Consider the following 18,355-nt stretch of genomic DNA (forward strand, 5'->3'; position numbering starts at 1 on the left):
TCTATATTTATTTATTTTTAATTCGCATCCCATTCCTTAAGCAAGGAAGGCACAATGCTGGCAAGCAGAAGTGGGCTCCCGTGTTCGACGGTCAATCCCAAAGGCTCTTTCCCCCTGGGCCCTTTCCCAAGACACATCTGGATCCATCACAATACTCCCCAGGATGGTTTAGATAAAGCTTGTCATGAGATCTGGAAGAGGGTGCAAGGTCTCCCGGAAGAGCTCCAGCCGAGGTCCTCATCTCCACTTCTCCAACTTAGCTGTCATCCCATCACATCTTCAGAGGCCCTCAGAGAAGACAATAGTAGCACCAGCAGCAGTTCCCAAAAGGAGTGAGTACATTTTGATCCGGTTCTGTTTTGAATACCTTCACCTATGGGAAGTCTATCTAGAAAGCTGAAAATAGAGATGTATCTATGGGTGGATTTAGTTCTTTCAGTTTAACTGTAAGTGGCCTCGACTCCTTGGGAGAATGGTGGGAAATCAACCAATGGTTTATACCCTAAAACCTTATTCCTCTGGCTTCATCACAATCATTGGTGGTGGTGAAACCGCCTTACCAAATTGTTCTCTGAATTTAATTTTAATCCTTGATCAGAGCACATTTGAACATACAACCTCATCTCAATACCAGACGTGGAATAATAAAAGGGGGAACATCTGCTGAGTATGTCCCATTATTACTAATTATTATTTTTACTGAATGTATTTGCAGGCTTTCAAGGCCAGCCATATTTGTTTTGGCTTTCAAGGCACCTTGCATATTAAAAACCAATCCCAATAATAACATGATATTTAATGGGTGGCATTAATACAAAGCTGAGATCATGTTAACCAGACCTCCATTGCATAAAATACCCAGACATTTCAAACTAAAGACCCATCGACATAAACTATAACAGAAGAAGAACGGGAAAGCAAGCAAGTAGGATTGCATGTTGCATTCTCTTCCAACTCCATTATTCCGTGATCCATCTAGTTCAACCCAATCTGCCATGAAGGAATATACCATCAAAGCATTCCTGAAAGATGGCCACCCAACCTCGGTTTCAAGACTTCCAAAGATGGAGAGTCCACCACCTTTGGAGGCCCTCTATTCCACCGTTGAATAGCTCTTGCTATTAGGAGGTTCTTCTTAATGTTTCTCCTTCCTTGCAATATAACTTGCCATCCAAATAGTATTTGTAGCCCTCCAAATAGTATTGGACTGCAATGCCCAGCGTACCTCACCACTGACTATGCTGGCTAGGGCTACTGGGAGTTGCAGTTTGACAACATCTGGACATTTACAGGATTCCCAATCCAAATAAACCATTCTTTAAACTCAGCAGAAAAGGGCCAACATAGCAGAGAAAGGTGTGAGAGAGTTTGACTGTTAAAGTATAGCATCTTCCAGCATTAATATAACGAAAAATCACATTGATACAGAAACAAGGAATAGGAATGAGCCTAATTCTTATCCCTTTGTGGGAGAGAGAGACACCCCAAACTGGGAAAAGCAAATCTTTGTTGTTTATTCAAAAGATTCCAGAGCCCTTTCAAATTGGGCTTGGAGCAATTCATTTGCATAAGTCAATATGTTAAAATAATTAAAGGCCGCCAGATCAAGCCGAAAGGGCACGAGGTATAATCTTGGTCCCAAATGTTACCGGAGATGACAAATTGAACAGACACCTTCCATCCTTTGGCAGGCGAGTGTGGTCTGAGATCTGAAGTTTGTGCATGCAGACAGCAGAGAAACAATCCATGCCCTTTGCTTAATGAATTAAAGGTGTCTGCAAGGGATGCTTTGGCTTCCAAGGTCAGAAAAATGTGAAACGACAAGATCAACATCCTCGTCATCTTCCTCTCTGAGATTTAATCTTCTGCCTCAGTTGAATCTGGCTGGAATAGTCTCTCTTAGTCCTTGCTTCACCCTCATATTTGGGGATTATGTCACATGCCATTTTCTCCCCCACATCGATTAAGGTTATTGACTTAATATCTGAATTTCTCAACCCTCTCTTCCCCTGTTCCAACAAAAACTTACCTATCTTGCAGAAGTCACATAAGGAGAGAGGATTAAACTAGGCTCATAGCCACAATCCTACATCAAGAAGGCAGAATGTAACTTTATGCCCATCAAGTTACGTGGCAGTTGCACAATGCCACCTTGATATAAAGTTGTATTGTTGTGCAAGTCTTGGCTCAATGCTATGGAATCCTTGGATTTGTAGTTTTGTGAGATAGCTAGCCTTCTTTGCCAGAGAGCTCTGGTGCCACACCAAACTATAATCCCACCAGATTCTATAGCATTGAACCATTGTAATTAAAGCAGTGTCAAAATGTGTTATTTTTCCAGTGCAGATGCAGACATGGTTGTTCTACATTATCTGTCTTCTGAATACCAGTGGTGTCCAACCGACTTTGGATCTGTTTTCTTTCACTGTGCAATAGAGAATGCAGAGCGGATGTTTCTACAGTTAAAAAAGTGGTACGCTAAAGGCACGGATGAATAGTATTGTACCTTTCATCAGTGCACAACTTTATGGTTGGGATGCAGTTGGTCAGTCCCAGCTATGGTAGATCAAATCAATCAATGTTTGAATGATGGACTAACATGTAGGTAAATCCAATTAACACAATGACTTTGTTCTGGGCAGGACTAAGACGATCAATAGGATTAGGCCCATGGGAAATGCGGTATTCCACTTATAGAGCCATAAAATTAATATTTCCGTTGCACAATTGCCAAAAATGTACAGCCCCCCGTGTAAAGGAGACATACAGTGCATGCATATGTCATTGGCAGCATTCTGGCAAGTGCTTAAATATTACGGCAAAGATGTGACTGTCACCAAAACCGACAAACCCACATCTCTTTCTTTTCTGTATAAATGTCTAGTAATCCAAAATGTGTGTTATCATCCATCCGTTTTTGGTGGTGGCTTTTAATAGGTTTCTTTGCCAAGTGTGACTTGTGTGCCTTTGTGCCGTTTCTGATTTATGGAGATCCTAAGGAGAATTTTTCGTGGGGTTTTCTTTGCAGAATTTGTTCTTTGACGAATTTGCCATTGCCTTCCTCTGAAGCTGAGAAGATGTGACTCGCCCAAAGTGGGTTTCCATGGCTGAGGAGGGATTCGAACCCTGGTCTTCCAGTGTCCTAGTCCAACCCCCAAGCAGGCCCTCAGCATGGGACTACCACACTATATTTTATACTCACAGCCTCTGTTCGGCTTGTAATTTTTTCTCTTCCACCTCGCCCAAGCAAGAACTTCCAAATTCCATTTGCATTTCATTTCTGGAAGCTTTCTTAGCCTGACTTCATGGTTGAGGGAGAGGTGGAAACACTTCTACAACTCCCAGATTCCCTGCACAGAGGGAAATTACAGTTATGTATTCCATTTTATGATTCCAGAATGAAGATGTCCTAACAGAACAGCGTTTTGTTTTTTTAAACTGTGATGCTAGTTGTGTGAGACCAGGCAAACAGCTTTATTTTAAACGTCTGGACCTAAGCCAGTGAAGATAAACTCTGTGGGAACTTCTGAATCCCTAGCAAAGGCTCAGGATTTGTGGGATCAGCATTGTGCCGGATTATGGAGGAATAGAAGGAGCAATGCTTTAGAAAGTTAATTTTTAGACTATAGAGACCTAGAATTTCTCAGTGGCCCCGCTGGCTGGGGAATTCTGGGAAACATGGTCTGGCATCTTGTTGGTGTCTTATGTATGTATAATTTCCCTTATAGAAGTGGGTAAACATTTTTGGCCAATGCATAAAAAACCATATTCGTTTGAAGTTCATGAAAGCAGAGTTACACATGTGATGCCGCTGCGTGTCATTTCACATTGAGCATCGCATGTCACGCACTGTACATGACTGCATCGCCATACATGGTTGCGTGTTGCTTGGCAAGATGCAATGCATATTGGTTGTGCGATGTCACACTTCTGCAACGAGGGGGCATGGCACGACTGAAGTGTGACCCCATGGCATACAATTCATTTTTTAAGCAACATGTTGTGTTTTGTGCAAAGCAGGTTTTGAGGGCAAAACGTTCATGGCATTTTTACACACACACACAAAAAGGTCTCGAAATGCTAAGACTCTTCCCTACATTGTGCAAGAGCACAAGCTCACCCAATGGAGATTTTTCTGTTAAATCCTTCTCATATGTAAGAATGAAATAAGTAACTTTGACACCCAGTGAGCAAGGCAGGGGAAGGGGGTCATGAATTAGAAGCAGACAGGCAAAATGGTAACCTCCCAGAGCTTTCAAACACAGCCAAGCTGGCATCCTCCAGATGGTTCTTGTAGCAACTTTGAGACTAACTGAAAGAAAGAAGTTGGCAGCATGAGCTTTCGTAAACTTCAGTCTACTTCTTTAGTAGGATGCAGACTGAAGTCTACAAAAGCTCATGCTGCCAACTTCTTTCTTTCAGTTAGCATCAAAGGTGCTACAAGATCTCTCTACATATTGATTCTACAGACTAACACGGCTATATCTTTGAATCTTCCAGAGGGGTTAGACTAAAATTTCTATCACATCAGTGAACATACAGGTGCCCTATGGAAATGATGATGGATTTTATCACCAGTTAGAACTGGAGGTTTTGGTTGGGAAGAATTGCTCTCAAACAGTGGTCCCCAAACTTTGGTCTTCCAGGTGTTTTGAATTTCCACTCCCAGAAGCCCCAGCCAGCTTGACCAACAATGAGGAATTCTGGGAGCTGAAGTCCAAAACACCTGGAAGACTCAAGTTTGGGTAGTGGAAGAAGAGTATGGTGGATCCATAACTCTGGCAACCATTTCAGCCTAATCATAGGTGGAGAGGATGTTCTCTTTCGGTTGATAACTGTGCGTACCTTTCAAAACTGTGCATCCGTTCCAAGATCTGTGATTCCTACAGATGACTAAACCATTGCTTTGTCTCGCGAAGCAGCAAAGTTTGAGAGAGCTTTTGAATGAAAGGAAATGGAAGATCTGTTCAATTTACCAAATAATAGAGGCTGTTCTAATGACACAGTGATGCCATAATTAGAGATAATTAAGTAATATGCAGCTTACTCAGAAATCTGGCACATTATTGATATGTATAGATATTAGATAAGTATGTATGTGGTGCATATTCCTAACACCATCTGTTCCATCCTCAGAGCTTGTAACAAAGTAAGTAAAGGGAAAAAAGCAAACCGTATTTATGCAGCTAATGGTAATTGGTAGTGAGCGATAAAGCAAAATTGGCTTTCCAGAAAAGTTTGTGTTTGTGTTGCCAGATGGTGTAGTTTGACAAACTCTAACCGGGGCTCCTTGGGTTTTCTCAAAGAGTTTACAAGCAAAGGATCGGTCTTGTCGAGGACACTTGGCTGTCACGCTTTTGTAGCTGATAGCTTGACTCGCTTGCTAGAGGAATTGTTTTGGCTGTGTTCTGCAATGTTGCTTATTGTTCTGCATATGCCCAAGAAATATGGTGGCTTCACAAAAACACAGAAAGCTCTCACATTATGCTTCGGTAGTGAAAATCTAAACCCTTATAGTTTCAAGGTGGTTTCACTACGCTATTCTTTTGTTCACTATTGATCCATTTCTTTTCCTGTTCTGCAATCGGGAGCACAGAGTGGCTGTTTCTGAAACCCCAGAGAGTAATACATTGAAGGCACTGATGGAATAGTTATGCACCATCTTAGAATGCACAACTTCATGGCTGGAATCCTGAGGTAAAACCCAGCTAGTGTAGACCAATTGGTGAATATTGAGTCAACACATGGGTCAATCCAACTAATTTAGTGGCATTGCTCAAGTTGAATAACAATAGACTTTGGGCCTATGTGAAATAGTGATGCTTGTGGAACTTCACTTATAAAACAGGGAACTCCGTATCAATATTCATATCCATTGCACAATGGCCAAAAGAGTACAGCCACATGTGTAAAGGCATTTACACATTCTCTTTGCCTATATGCCTTTGTGCCTTTTTGCCGCACTTCCTTTTTGTCTATATAAATGGTCCCTCTCTCCCTCCCTCTCTTTCATGTAGATCTTTGGAAACCAACATTTGCAAAGATGACATATCTCTGCTGGTTGAGCAGGAATATTTAAGCCTCACCCAGGAGAATGCAGCTGACCTGGAGGCTCAAAGATCGGATGATGAGAAAGTGCCCTCAGCTGGTCCGTGCAAGGCTTCAACTAGCAACCTCACTATGGCATCTGAGGAAGATCAGACATCAGAAGAGAGGGAGGTAATGGAAAATGTCTACAGAGCGCTGACTGGGAACAAAAGAGAGGTGAAGTTGAGATCGATCTGTGATGCCCAGCTTTCTACCAAGTCCACTGTCACAGGCATCCTGCTCCCTGCAAATTTAATCTACAAGACGACCAAAAGTACAGAAAGTGGAAGCAATAACCCAGTGGGTTCCAACACTCAGATTGCCAAGTTATTGGCCCAATTGCCACTGAAACGCATGGAGGCTGTCAAAAGCCTGGATAACAAAGGGGTGACTGAAGAAGCCAAGTCAATCAAGGACATCCTTCAGAATAATATCTTTGCATCCCACAAAGAAAGCATCGCGAGGCCACCTCCAATCATGGCAGTGATGGAAAGTCATGAATCTGGGCATAAGAAGCAACTTCCAGTGTTTGCCAAGATATGCTCAAAAAGTGAGCCTGAGCTGGTTGCTGATGCACTCTGTCAAAACCATGGTAAGGGTTGTGGGCTAACTGATGATAGTGATTTGAGATTTTGAAAAACAAGAGTCCAATAGATTGGAGGGAAGCAGATACAGGAATAGATGCCTTCTTATATCATCCTCTCTTGCCTATGCCCAAACTAGCCTTTTTTTCTGGTTGTATACTGGCCAAAGTGGGGGCTGATAGTGATTCATCACCACATGCAGTCACCAAATGGGGCTGATATATGTCTCTAAAAGGAAGATATTTCAAGAGGGTGAGACATGTGGGCAATAGGTGGGCATTTTCAGGTGTATTGGTGTAGTTCGGAAGCAAAAATAACCCAATAATCATGACTACTGATGTGAGAGAGAAACAGTACTATGTCCGGATTGGAGAGCTGGAGTTAGACTAGAAAGATTTGGTGTTCAATTCCTTATTCACTGTTAAAACCTTCTGGATACGTTTGTTGTGCCAACCAAAATTATCTGTGCCAAGGGTGGGAAGAAAGCTATGTCCAGTTCTTGAGAGAAAAACCAGGATTAAGGAATGAAATAAACAGTCTTTCTCATGCCCTAGCATCTTGTGTCTAATCATGGCTTGTATTTTTCACAGCAACGTCAGGAGCGTTTGATAAGAACAACCTGAAGTACAGTGGAAATGTGTTCACCCCACGGTTTCCCACAACCTCAACAACCACTTCGCTAAAGCAGCCAATGTGGCTTAGCCTGAACTACCCTCCGCCTCCTGTTTTTCCAAACCATTCGAGCTTCCCACAGTATCAGGTAATGTTGTTCTGAGTCTACATCAGGGAGATATGAAAGATCTCCAAAAATGAGTGCATGGCAGAGGAGGGGGGTGGTGGTGATGGTATGGTCAGGGAAGGATCATGGCCAGAATCCTGTTGATGTGCCAAGCGAGGGGTTGCACATTTCCCAGGGCCATGCCACAGGAATGAGAGAAAGCAGACAAAGGAGTTTATCGCACACCTATTTTTGCCTGATCGGGGCTGCGCACACTGATTTTGAAGAATGGAATGCTTCTGTACTACCAAAATTGGCAGGATAAGCATGGCTCAGGGATGGGTGGTGGTCGGCCAGCAGCACAACAGCAATTTCATATGTGATAACACCCATTTTCCCCCTTTGCAGCAGTGCGATAAACTCCAAAATTTTACCATCTCCGAGTAGCCTATAAAGTCTGACTAACCATCTTATCTCTTTCCATCACCATCCACAGCCAGAATCCTGTTGGCGTCATATGCATATGTTCTACAAGCAGTCGTGGAACAGAGGTGGATGACGCATGTTTTGGCCATTGTACAACTGATGTATTCAGTTGATAGTCTCATAAGTAGTCCAGAAGTGTAACCATTTCCATATCTTCCAGTATTTCACAGATGAAAACCAGGACACATATGACCAAGTATCATTGGCATGTGGTCGAGATAGCAAGAGTTATTAATGAGGAAGAACACACACGCTGGGAGAGGCCACATTTCACATGGGCCTGTATTCCATTGTTAGTCCCAACCACATTGAATCAATTTGAACCAATTTGAACCATTGAATCAATTTGGTTTGCTCACATGTCGACTTACCATTCAACAATTGATTCAATGGGTCTACTCAAGTTGGGACTAACCAACAGGCTTTCAGCCATGCAGTTAAGCATTCTTGGTCGGTATATGACCATTTATCAGATCCTTCACTGGGACTGCAGAAATTGCCACTATGTTGTACAATTGATCAAAAGTAAGCATGTTAGCAGATACACTCAGTTGCACCATTCAACAGAAGGAAGGTGTAGTGCAACTACTGTGTAACTGTGTGCATACAGATTTATATTAGGCAAGCATGACATAGGATCTCAGATTATCTCATTCTCTTTTTCCTCCTACTCCATCTATGCTGGCAGTGTTGTTCCCTTTGGGAAATTATATTACATATCCATTTCAACTCTCCTGCATGAGGACAAGTCATTGTAGACCTCCAGAGTCTCAGTTTGTTGCAGAATACAAACAAAGCTAGACGGACAATATAGGCAATCTGAGACATTGTCACCAGAAGAACCCTAAACGCTATCCCCAGATTTCAGTCATTTGTTATCTACAGTTCTTCTTACTGAAAAAGAATTGACCAGGAGAAAAACATTTCCCAACACATTGATTGCTTTTTGCCACTGGAGTACTTTTTATCAGAACCAGTGTTGTGCACTGGGACAAAAATGAACCATGATGCTGGGAAATAGAAATAATATATTCCAAATTTCAATACGTTGGCTCATTTGGGACGAGAGGTTATTTGTTTTAACAAGTCGCCATTATCACTGTCTTGGACTGGGGCTTGCAACTTTGGTGGCAACCCATTCCTTTTTTCCCAAGGAACGTCTGTTCCAGGTAAATGCCTGAGGCTCAGTGAACAGGTCTAAAATAATAATAAAAGATCCAGATCTACATCGATCAAATTCTGACTTATGTTCTTTTTTTAAAAACAGAGTTTGTATCAGCAAAGAGCACGGATCCCTTACCAGCAGACGCTACATCCTCAGCTGGGATGCTATTCCCGCCAGGTACAAAACACCATGAATTTTTCTCCAGCATGATTTGGTGGAAGATGGGTTAGTCTGGGTGGAGACAACTGCTTTCAATGCCTTTGACCACGTCCCTCTCTCCAACGGTTGTTATGGGCTCCAGTGCCAGTGGAACGATGACTTTACTCCAGGTTTTAGCCCTTTAAAACTGTTATCCAAGGGGCTAACCATACCCATGAATATACCCAATGCTTCAGAGCAGATTCACCTTCTCAGACGATACTGGTAAACTATAGAAATCAAACAATCTATTCATTTTCTTTTTCATACACTGAAATTCTTTCATTCGGCACGAGAAGAAATTTGAAGGGTTTTTTTGGAGTGGTGGTGGTAAATTCTCCCCAAAATAATCTGAAATGGTATTCTCCTCCATCTTTGCATAGCTCTATATCCAGCTTTTGCAGATTGAGCCATTCAAAAGGGGGGGGGGGGGTTGCACCTGCATGATAGTTGCCATCTCCATGTTAAAGCTGAGAAGTTGCTCAGGAAAAAAGAAAAGGAGGTGGTAACCCCGATTCAACATTAATACTGAAAACACAGGGATTCAAAGCTAGACTTTCAATGGGAGTGAACGAACCGGACAGTTCCACTTGCCTGCACCCTGAAAATCCATGTTCTTTTTCAAATCTGGGAACTATAGTTTTGCAAGGCCTTTAGCCATCTCTATCAGAGAGTTTTGACAACGAACTACAGTTCCTAGAATTCCATAGCATTGAGCCTTGCAGTTAAAGTGGTGTCAAACTGGATTGTTTCTGTGGTATGGATGCAGCCGCAGCCAAAGTAGTCCTAAGACATGTTGCCCTATTATTATTATTATTATTATTATTATTATTTATAAAGAGTCAGACTGACCTTGGACATACATACCTTTGCAAGGTTTACAGCTCGTTTCTAGGAAAGAAAGTCATGGTACGGGGAAGATGCAACCTGTTACAAAATTAGGATGGAAAGAAAATGTGGGTAGAATTTGGAATTTGGAGACTCTTGGTCAAACTGAGATGGTGAGGTGATCAAATCCCCAGATTTGTGACCAATATATCAATTTGTGACCAATTTCTGAGCTCTGTCTGATCCAAGTATTCTAGCTAATGGTTGGAATCCTGTTAATAGGTTAAGAATGGATATGGCTTTGTCTGCACTGCAATTTTTGTGGCTAGCGTGAATCCATGCAAGTTGGTAACAATTCCTAAAAGGCTAACATACGATCCTAGCAAACTAATTGGGCTAATTGCGAAGGGATGGGATTCGGGGTAAATTTTTAATAAGCTAAACACACACCGAGCAAGGTACTAAAAAAAAATGAAGGGGAATTAAAGAATCAACAACTAAAACTCTTTATTAAACAAAGGACCGGGAAAGTCAATAAAGCAAATGACATTTGTAAACAATGAATCAAAAGAGAGATGCTTAAACTAATGCAAGAGAGGGGGGATAATAAAGCTAGCAAAACAAATTCATGCAAATCCACAAACTGTCAAATCAGTACCAAACAAAAGGCAAGATGAAAGATTAAAGGGGAGTGGGGGGGGGGGGGGGAGAGAAGTGAAAAGAAAAAGTGAAACAAATGAACTCCAAAACATAATAAAATTAGCTTGAAATATACAGTGCGTCCTCGCCTTACGCAGGGGATCCGTTCCGGATCCCTCCGCGTAAGGCGAATTCCGCCTATGCTCGAGCCCCATTGAAAAAATGGGGCTCATGTGCGGTGGCGCGGCGGCACGTGGCGCAATGGGCGCACGTGCGCCCATTCAATTGAATGGGACGCGCCGCCCCTTCTGCCCCGCGCGCGCGCCGCAACTTGAGCACATACGCTCAAGTCTGCATATGGCGCGCCCGCGTATGGCACGGGCGCACTGTAAAGACAAGTGGTTCTTGAAGTAGCTGACCCTAACTGAAATAAGCAGGGGGGGAAGGTATATACCAGTGATGGTGAACCTATGGCACGCGTGCCAGAGGTGGCACTCAGAGCCCTCTCTGTGGGTACATGTGCCGTCAGCTCAGCGCAAAGTTTGCCAGAGTTTGTTACTAGAAAGTCAGAGGGACATGGCACTTTGCAATAAATAAGTGGGTTTTGGGTTGCAGTTTTCGCACTCGGCCTCTAAAATGTTCACCATCACTGGTATATACAATTACAGTGATGTTACAAAATCCCATCCCACAAGCGCTAGGACAGAAAGAATATTAAAACAATATTCACAAAATTGTCATTAAAAAGCCCCCCCCCCCATTTTTGAGTCTTGAGAAACCTTGAAGAGAAGAATCCTGGACTGATGGGAATCTTCGTAGTTCAAGACTTATTTTGTGTAAAATTCACCTGTTACTGCTTTTTGCAGAAAACAAGTGGTTTCCTGCTCAGAAAATGTTGCAATTGGGAACTTACTCTGCACAAAATCCGCACATGGTTGTTTTGCACATAAAGCAGCATGTTCTGCACAGGAGCCAGCATGTTGCCACACAGGAAATGCTCTGGATGTATGCAGGCAACACGCAGAAGATAATATGTCTCCCCAGATTTGTTCATAGTTGTGAGGAACAACTATTTGCAAACTTTGCACAGAAAGGGACGTAACGGTTTCAAAAACTCAATGACCGTCAAAGGCTTGCTATAATTCATAATTGCTTTCCTTGGGAAGGATTCCTCCAGCAGAGATGTGACAGCTGAGGTTGACTTCTCAGTCACTTCTTGGAACCAAGGCCTACAATGTCCCATATAGGGTTGAAATATCATTATGAAATATCTCAGGGGAGAGGGTTGGGGAAAACATTTCAGGTTTTTCTTATGGGGTTCTGCAGAGGTAGGGCAGTCCTCCCAATTCTTGAGGAATGGGTAATGTTCCTTGTTCTCTGAACCCCGATGCTTTAAGACACCCCTATTCTAGGAGCTTCATATTCCTGCTTTAGAGACAGATGAGCTTTTGGAAGAAAACCAGCCTAGTCTGCCTCTTGCAGTTGAACAGGAGAGTCTATTTTAAGCTGCTTTAGGAGGAATGGGGAATACAGTGGATGGGCCACAATAAGATGAACTGTGACAGTAAAAGGCATAGGATGAGCGCAGGCGTTGTGTTTGTTATCCCCAAGAAAGAGGCAGCGTGGCCTGAATCCAGCACCTGTCAATGCCAAAGATAAGTGTGGCCCTACCGTAAACCTGAGAACGGAGACTTCTGAAATATTGGGAGTACGGAGGGAAATAAAACAAATTAATGAGATGAGGCAATAATGCATGGCCAGCTGGGGAAGAGATAGGATTTGTTTTTAACGCTAAAAAGGGGGGATGAGTTATACTTGATATGCAGAATATTGGCCACAATAGGACAAAGGAGCACGCTGTGAAATATTTTGCCATCCTTGAGCTTCAGCCAGATTTTTCTAGGAGGGGAAAAAGAGGGAGGCCTGGTGGCACCAGCCGATGAGCAGTGAGTCTCCCAAACTCTACATCATCCGCATTTCTCCTGGGATTTTATACCATCAGCCCTACATCTCCATGGATACTACATCCACGGTTTCAGTCATCCATGGGTTGAAAATATTCAGTCTTCCCGCCAAGAGCAAACTTTAATTTTGCCATTTCATATTAGGGGCACCATTTTACTCTGCCATTATATATAATGGGACTTGAGTGTGCTGGATTTTGGTATCCATCGGGGGTCTTGGAACCAAATCCCAGTAGATGCCAAGGGCCCACTATAGTTCCAAATTCTATGTCAGTTCAGAACAGATATTATATAGAGCTGATGAGATAGGATATGTATTATTTATTTACGGTATTTATACCCCGCTCTTCAGCCCGAAAGGTTCTCAGGATAGGATAGGATAATCCTGTATTGACTATTTACAAGCATCCACAGAGGAGGACAGTGCAGTGTAGGCTTGTGCTGCGGCTTTAGGGCCCATCATACTTCCTTTGAGCCGTGCCATGGGTGTGCCACTCATTGCTCTAGTGGTTATCTGTTGGCACCATGCAGTAGTCTTCTTGCTGCCAATATTGGTTGGAGACGTCGACGTCAGTGGTGCTAGAAACACATGATGGGCTTTACTCCAAACTTGAAAGGTGCTGGACTTATTTGGGGATAAAGTTCAGAACATTGCATAGCTCCTTGGATGTTTCAACAGGGCAGTTGCGTACATGTGCCTGGCATGGAAGCTGCTGGGGAAAATGTTCTGTGTCAATAACAATAACCTCCCCAGACTCAAAAAGTTAATAGACTCAGAGTGGTCCCCCTCACGAAAAATAGAATAGATCAAGGGAATTCCTTAAAACCTGCTTTTTTCCCTCCGCCTGATGAAATATTATCTTCTTTGCTTGCCCCACTTTTCTTGCAGGCGTTTAACAGGCGAGAGCCTGTAACATTCAAGCCTATCCAAAAACCATAAGCTGTGGTTTAGAAGTCCTTTCTCAACTCGAGGAAGGTGAATGGAGAAGATCGGCTCCTTGACACACTTTTGAGTCCTTTCCATTCATCGGCTCAAAAACTGAGCCCTTTCATAGTAACAGGGCCTAAAGAGGTTTAATGCTTCTTAGAGTGCCATTTTTCAGAAAGGAAGAAAGGAGGGAATTGAAAGGGGAGAGAAAAAAGGATAGTGGGGGGGAAGCTTTTTATAAAAGGCCATTCCAAAGAATGGTGGTGGAAATGGGTTGAAGGTTGCCACTGTATTTTGTAAACCATTTTATTTTGTCCAGTTGATGGCCTTAGACTAACTAGTAAAGTGTATGTGTGCATAGTTATTCATTGTGGTGGATAGACTGCCTTCTCTTAGGGATATCACACAAATATACACAGCTTTTTCTCAGCTCATCTGAGAAAAGACTGTCTTGGATTGCCTTGACAAGTTGTCTTGACTCAACATGAGGATTTTGCTTGACTGTCAAGAAAATGGCCAGTCTCCATGAGAAATTGGGAGAGAATATTTAGGAATATTTTTTGAGGGGGGAAAAACTCCTTGCATGCACACACACACACCTTAGATTTTATTTAAAATAAAAATAAATACAGGAAAACATGATTAAAGCACCCCCTGTGTCAAATGGCCGCCCAGCCTCTGTTTAAAAACCTCCAAAGAAGGAGACTCCACCATCATTAGAGGCAGCATATTCCACCGTTGAACAGCTCTTACTCTTTGGAAGTTCTTCCTAATGTTAAGGTGGAATCTCTTTTCCTGTGGCTTGAACCCGTTGCTCTGGGTGCTATTCTTTGGAGCAGCAGAAAACAAGCTTGCTTCATCCTCAATATGACACCCCTTCAAATATTTAAAAAGGGCTGTCATATCACCTCTTAACCTTCTCTTCTCCAAGCTAAACATACCCATCTCCCTAAGTCTCTTCTCATAAGGCATGGTTTCTAGACCCTTCACCATTTTGGTGGCCCTCCTCTGGACACACTCCAGTTTCTCAACATCCTTTTTCAATTGTGGTGCTCAGAACTGGACACAGTATTATTCCAGGTGAGGTCTGGCCAAAGTAAAATAGAGTGCTACTATTACTTCCCTCGATCTATACACTAAACTGCTATTGATGCAGCCTAGAATCTCATTGGCGGGGTACAGACCGCCGCTTTGCAGCGGTCTGGCACCGCCGCCAGAAGGTCCGCGGGGGAGCCGGAGCCTTCAAACGGCCCGACTCCCGCGCGGACCGAAAAAAGAAGCTCCAAAATGGAGCTTCTTTTTGCGTCGCGTTTGCGACGTAGCGAGGCGCCAGGGGCGCGCTCGCTACGTCAGCAGCGGCGCGACGCGTCTGGACGCTGTGCGTCCGATGCGTAAAGATGGCGGCGCCCATGTAGAAGGGGCGCCGCCATCTTGTACGGACGGAGTCCGTACTAGACCATGGGGCGTCTAAAAGAGACGCCCCTTTTTTAAAATGGGACGTCCGGAGGACGTCCCAAATGTCCGTGCAGAAAGCCCCATTGGCTTTTTTAGCTGCATCACAATGCTGACTCATGTTCAACTTGTGGCCTACTAGATCCCTTTCACATGTAGTCTTGTTAAGCCAGCTGTCCCCCATCCCATATCTATGCATTTCATTTAAGTGCAGAAAAACATCTCTCCCTGCTATTTCTCCCTGTTGAAATTAATTCCTTCTCTCCTGGATGCAAGTTCCAGGAACAGAGATTCCAGCTCAACATTAGGAGGGACCTCCTGACAGTAAGGGCTGTCCAACAGTGGAACAAACTCCCTCGGAGTGTAGTGGAGTCTCCTTCCTTAGAGGTCTTCAAACAGAGGCTGGATGGCCATCTGTCAGGGATGCTTTCATTGTGGTCTCTTCCAACTCTACAGTTCTATGATTCCTTATGAGCTTGCCAAAGACATCTGCTCACCCATGGTTGGAAAACAGGAGGCTTCACCAGAGCAGACCTGTGGTTTGATCCTGAAAATAATCTCCTTGAGTTCTTAAGAAACAAGCCATTTTGAAGTTCTTCAGAAAATTCCATCTGGTCCAAATTCACATGCCACTACTTGTCTTTTCCTCCTTGTCCCATAGGTGGCCCCATACAATCCTCAGCAAATCTTCCGCTCCCCTTATACCCCTGTGCTCAGCTACATCCCACTGGTCCAGCCTGGCTACTCATATCAGCAGAGGAACCCAGCCAAGCCATCCAGCAGTGTACGTGATAATCCAGCAATGGCAGGGGATGGGCCACAGTATCCATTTTCCCCTTCCTATGGGTAAGTAAGTGCACTTGATCATGGTAGAGGTACAAGTTAGTCTTGAAATGGAAACCAATGCTGATGAAAGCGTGTGATCTGGAATTCTATTACTTAATGACAATCTAAGTAACTCACTGAATCAGTTTTTGAATCGGAGGCCAACATGTAGGTAAATCCATTAATTCAGCAGCTCTAGTAGGAATTAACAATATTTGTGTATGGTTTCTCTTTTCATCATACAGAGGAGGAGTTTCAGATTTGGGTACAAGGATGGCATCATTTCAGGGTTGGGGAAGCAGCACTTGCAATGGCGTAGGGGTTTAATTCTCATTCTTAAACTCATTTAAAACTCATTCTTGGTGCAAAAAAAAATGTCATCCACAACAAGACTTGTCACATTTCGGCAACTTTTTGAGGAAAACTTAGTTGCAGACAAATACTGTAGGTTGCATTTTTGTATGAAAAAGTCCCTGCACATTTCTGTACTGAAGGCATTGCCTTTGTCCAGTAACAGTGTGTTTTGAACAATTTGGGGGGAGTGGGGATAAATTCCAAAGTCTAAAATCAATGTATAAAAACGCTTACAATTTTACCCAGAATGAAACAAGAACAGAAACAAAGTTTTTGAAACGGGTAGAAGGCTGACAACCCCAAAGGCACCAGATCCCCTCTGATCTTGGAAACTAAGGAGGGTCAGGTCTAGTTAGTACTTAGATGGGGAACCACAAAGGAATGACATGTGCTATAGGCTCTATTTCAGAGGAAGGAATTGGCAAAACCACCTCTGAGTATTCCTTCCCTAAGAAAACCATAGGAAAAGTATGGGTCACCACAAGTCAACAGGTGACTTGAAGGCGCATAGACACACAGTGGTGAATGGGGGACATCTTTCCTTCTAAAAAAATGTTTGGAGGAGAAAAGCAAAGTGATTCAAAATGGAGAAATGATCTATTGGTTTATATGTATTAATCAAGTCACATTAAGTTTATTATACTCCACAAAGAGCAGATGAAAATTCATGAAATCCACAGACATAGATTAAGATAGATTAAAGTGCATTAAGAAGTGTATATAACGTAAGTAAAACAATGCTGATATATAATTAAGCAATACAGAAAAAAATATGAATGTTGGTCTCAATAACATTTGGACTCTTACTTTGGTTTTGCAAGTATAAAATCTCATTGCCGCAGTTTTTTATGATGAAGAATTTTCCATTTTAAGAAAAGCTATCGGCCATTCAAAGTGATCCAATTGATCGCTTCTTGGCCTTTTGGCTAAGATCAAGTGCAAAGTGATCCAATTGGCAGTACATTTAAGAAGAAAGGAGATTCTGTCTAGTGCTATCATGAAAATAAAATATAATAAAAAGCAGGGCATGGGGGGCTGTTTTAGTTGCCATGGATTTATTTATTATTTGTTAGATGTATATCCCACCTCAACTGCAATGAATTCAAGGCAGTATACATGGCTGTTCTCCTTACTTTTTGCTAACAACAACCCTGTGGGGTAGGCAAGGCTGAGAAATTGGCTCAAGGTGACCTAGCCTAGCGATGCACAAATGGCAACTATAGTAGTATGACCACGGAACAATGGATGCAAGCTGCAGGAAAAGAGATTCCACCTCGACATTAGGAGGAACTTCCTGACAGTAAGGGCTGTCTGACAGTGGAACAAACTCCTTTGGAGTGTAGTGGCGTCTCCTTCCTTGGAGGTCTTTAAGCAGAGGCTGGATGGCCATCTGTCGGGGATGCTTTGATTGAGAGTTCCTGCATGGCAGGGGGTTGGACTGGATGGCCCTTGCGGTCTCTTCCAACTCTATGATTCTATGAAACCGATACATTGTATGTAACCTCATAGTGCAGATACGTGCCCAATTATTTTTCTGCTTACTCAACATATTGGTTTTCTTTTCAGCTTCACATCAAGCACTGCAGGACCTGTTAGGACCAACCCATATTTCTCTTCCAACGGAGGTGGCAACAGTTTTTAAGATTTCCTGGCATCTTTTGGGGTTTGCTTGGCGATCTGAACATTACCAAGAAGAGTAGGGAATTCTGTTGCGAGCCTTTTGCTCCAAAGTTAGGGAAACCCAGTTTGCATTCCAAGATGTAATTCTGAGTTTAAGAGAAGAGCGAGTTAGCAGTTCATCCAAAATTTTATGTATTGGGAATTGATGGGGCAGTCGAATACTTTTAAAAAAACATTATTATTTTTTAAAATGTGTGTGTGAGATAGATAAAAATATTTTTTATTTATGCTGAATACCTGTTCTGCTTAAAATTGAATGTTGTCATAATAAAGATAGGTGATACACAAAAAATTCTGTTGGATGTTGTTGTGGGGTTGTTGTTGGTTTTTTTGGCGGTGATAACTCCTATCAGGTTTGAAAAGCAAGATTAACTCAAGAGCTGGTGACACAGCTTGGGAAGTGATAGCCCCCATCTTTGGCACCCATCTTTCATCTCTGGCAGGAAG

The 18,355-nt window shown here is 42.8% G+C and overlaps 1 protein-coding gene across 1 annotated transcript; it reads left to right on the forward strand.

The window, feature by feature from the left end:
* Positions 1 to 18,105, forward strand: CUNH1orf94 (chromosome unknown C1orf94 homolog). The gene is made up of 6 exons (XM_089479327.1): positions 1 to 332; positions 6,018 to 6,679; positions 7,262 to 7,431; positions 9,143 to 9,217; positions 15,711 to 15,895; positions 17,795 to 18,105. The coding sequence occupies exons 1-6, from the start codon at positions 55 to 57 to the stop codon at positions 17,868 to 17,870; spliced, it is 1,446 nt and encodes a 481-aa protein (XP_089335453.1). The 5' UTR covers positions 1 to 54; the 3' UTR covers positions 17,871 to 18,105.
* Positions 18,106 to 18,355: the final 250 nt, after the last annotated feature.

This window comes from Sceloporus occidentalis, unplaced genomic scaffold (assembly GCF_023333645.1).
Source record: "Sceloporus occidentalis isolate IW3139 unplaced genomic scaffold, rSceOcc1.0.p SCAF_13, whole genome shotgun sequence".
Taxonomy (NCBI): Eukaryota; Metazoa; Chordata; class Lepidosauria; order Squamata; family Phrynosomatidae; genus Sceloporus; species Sceloporus occidentalis.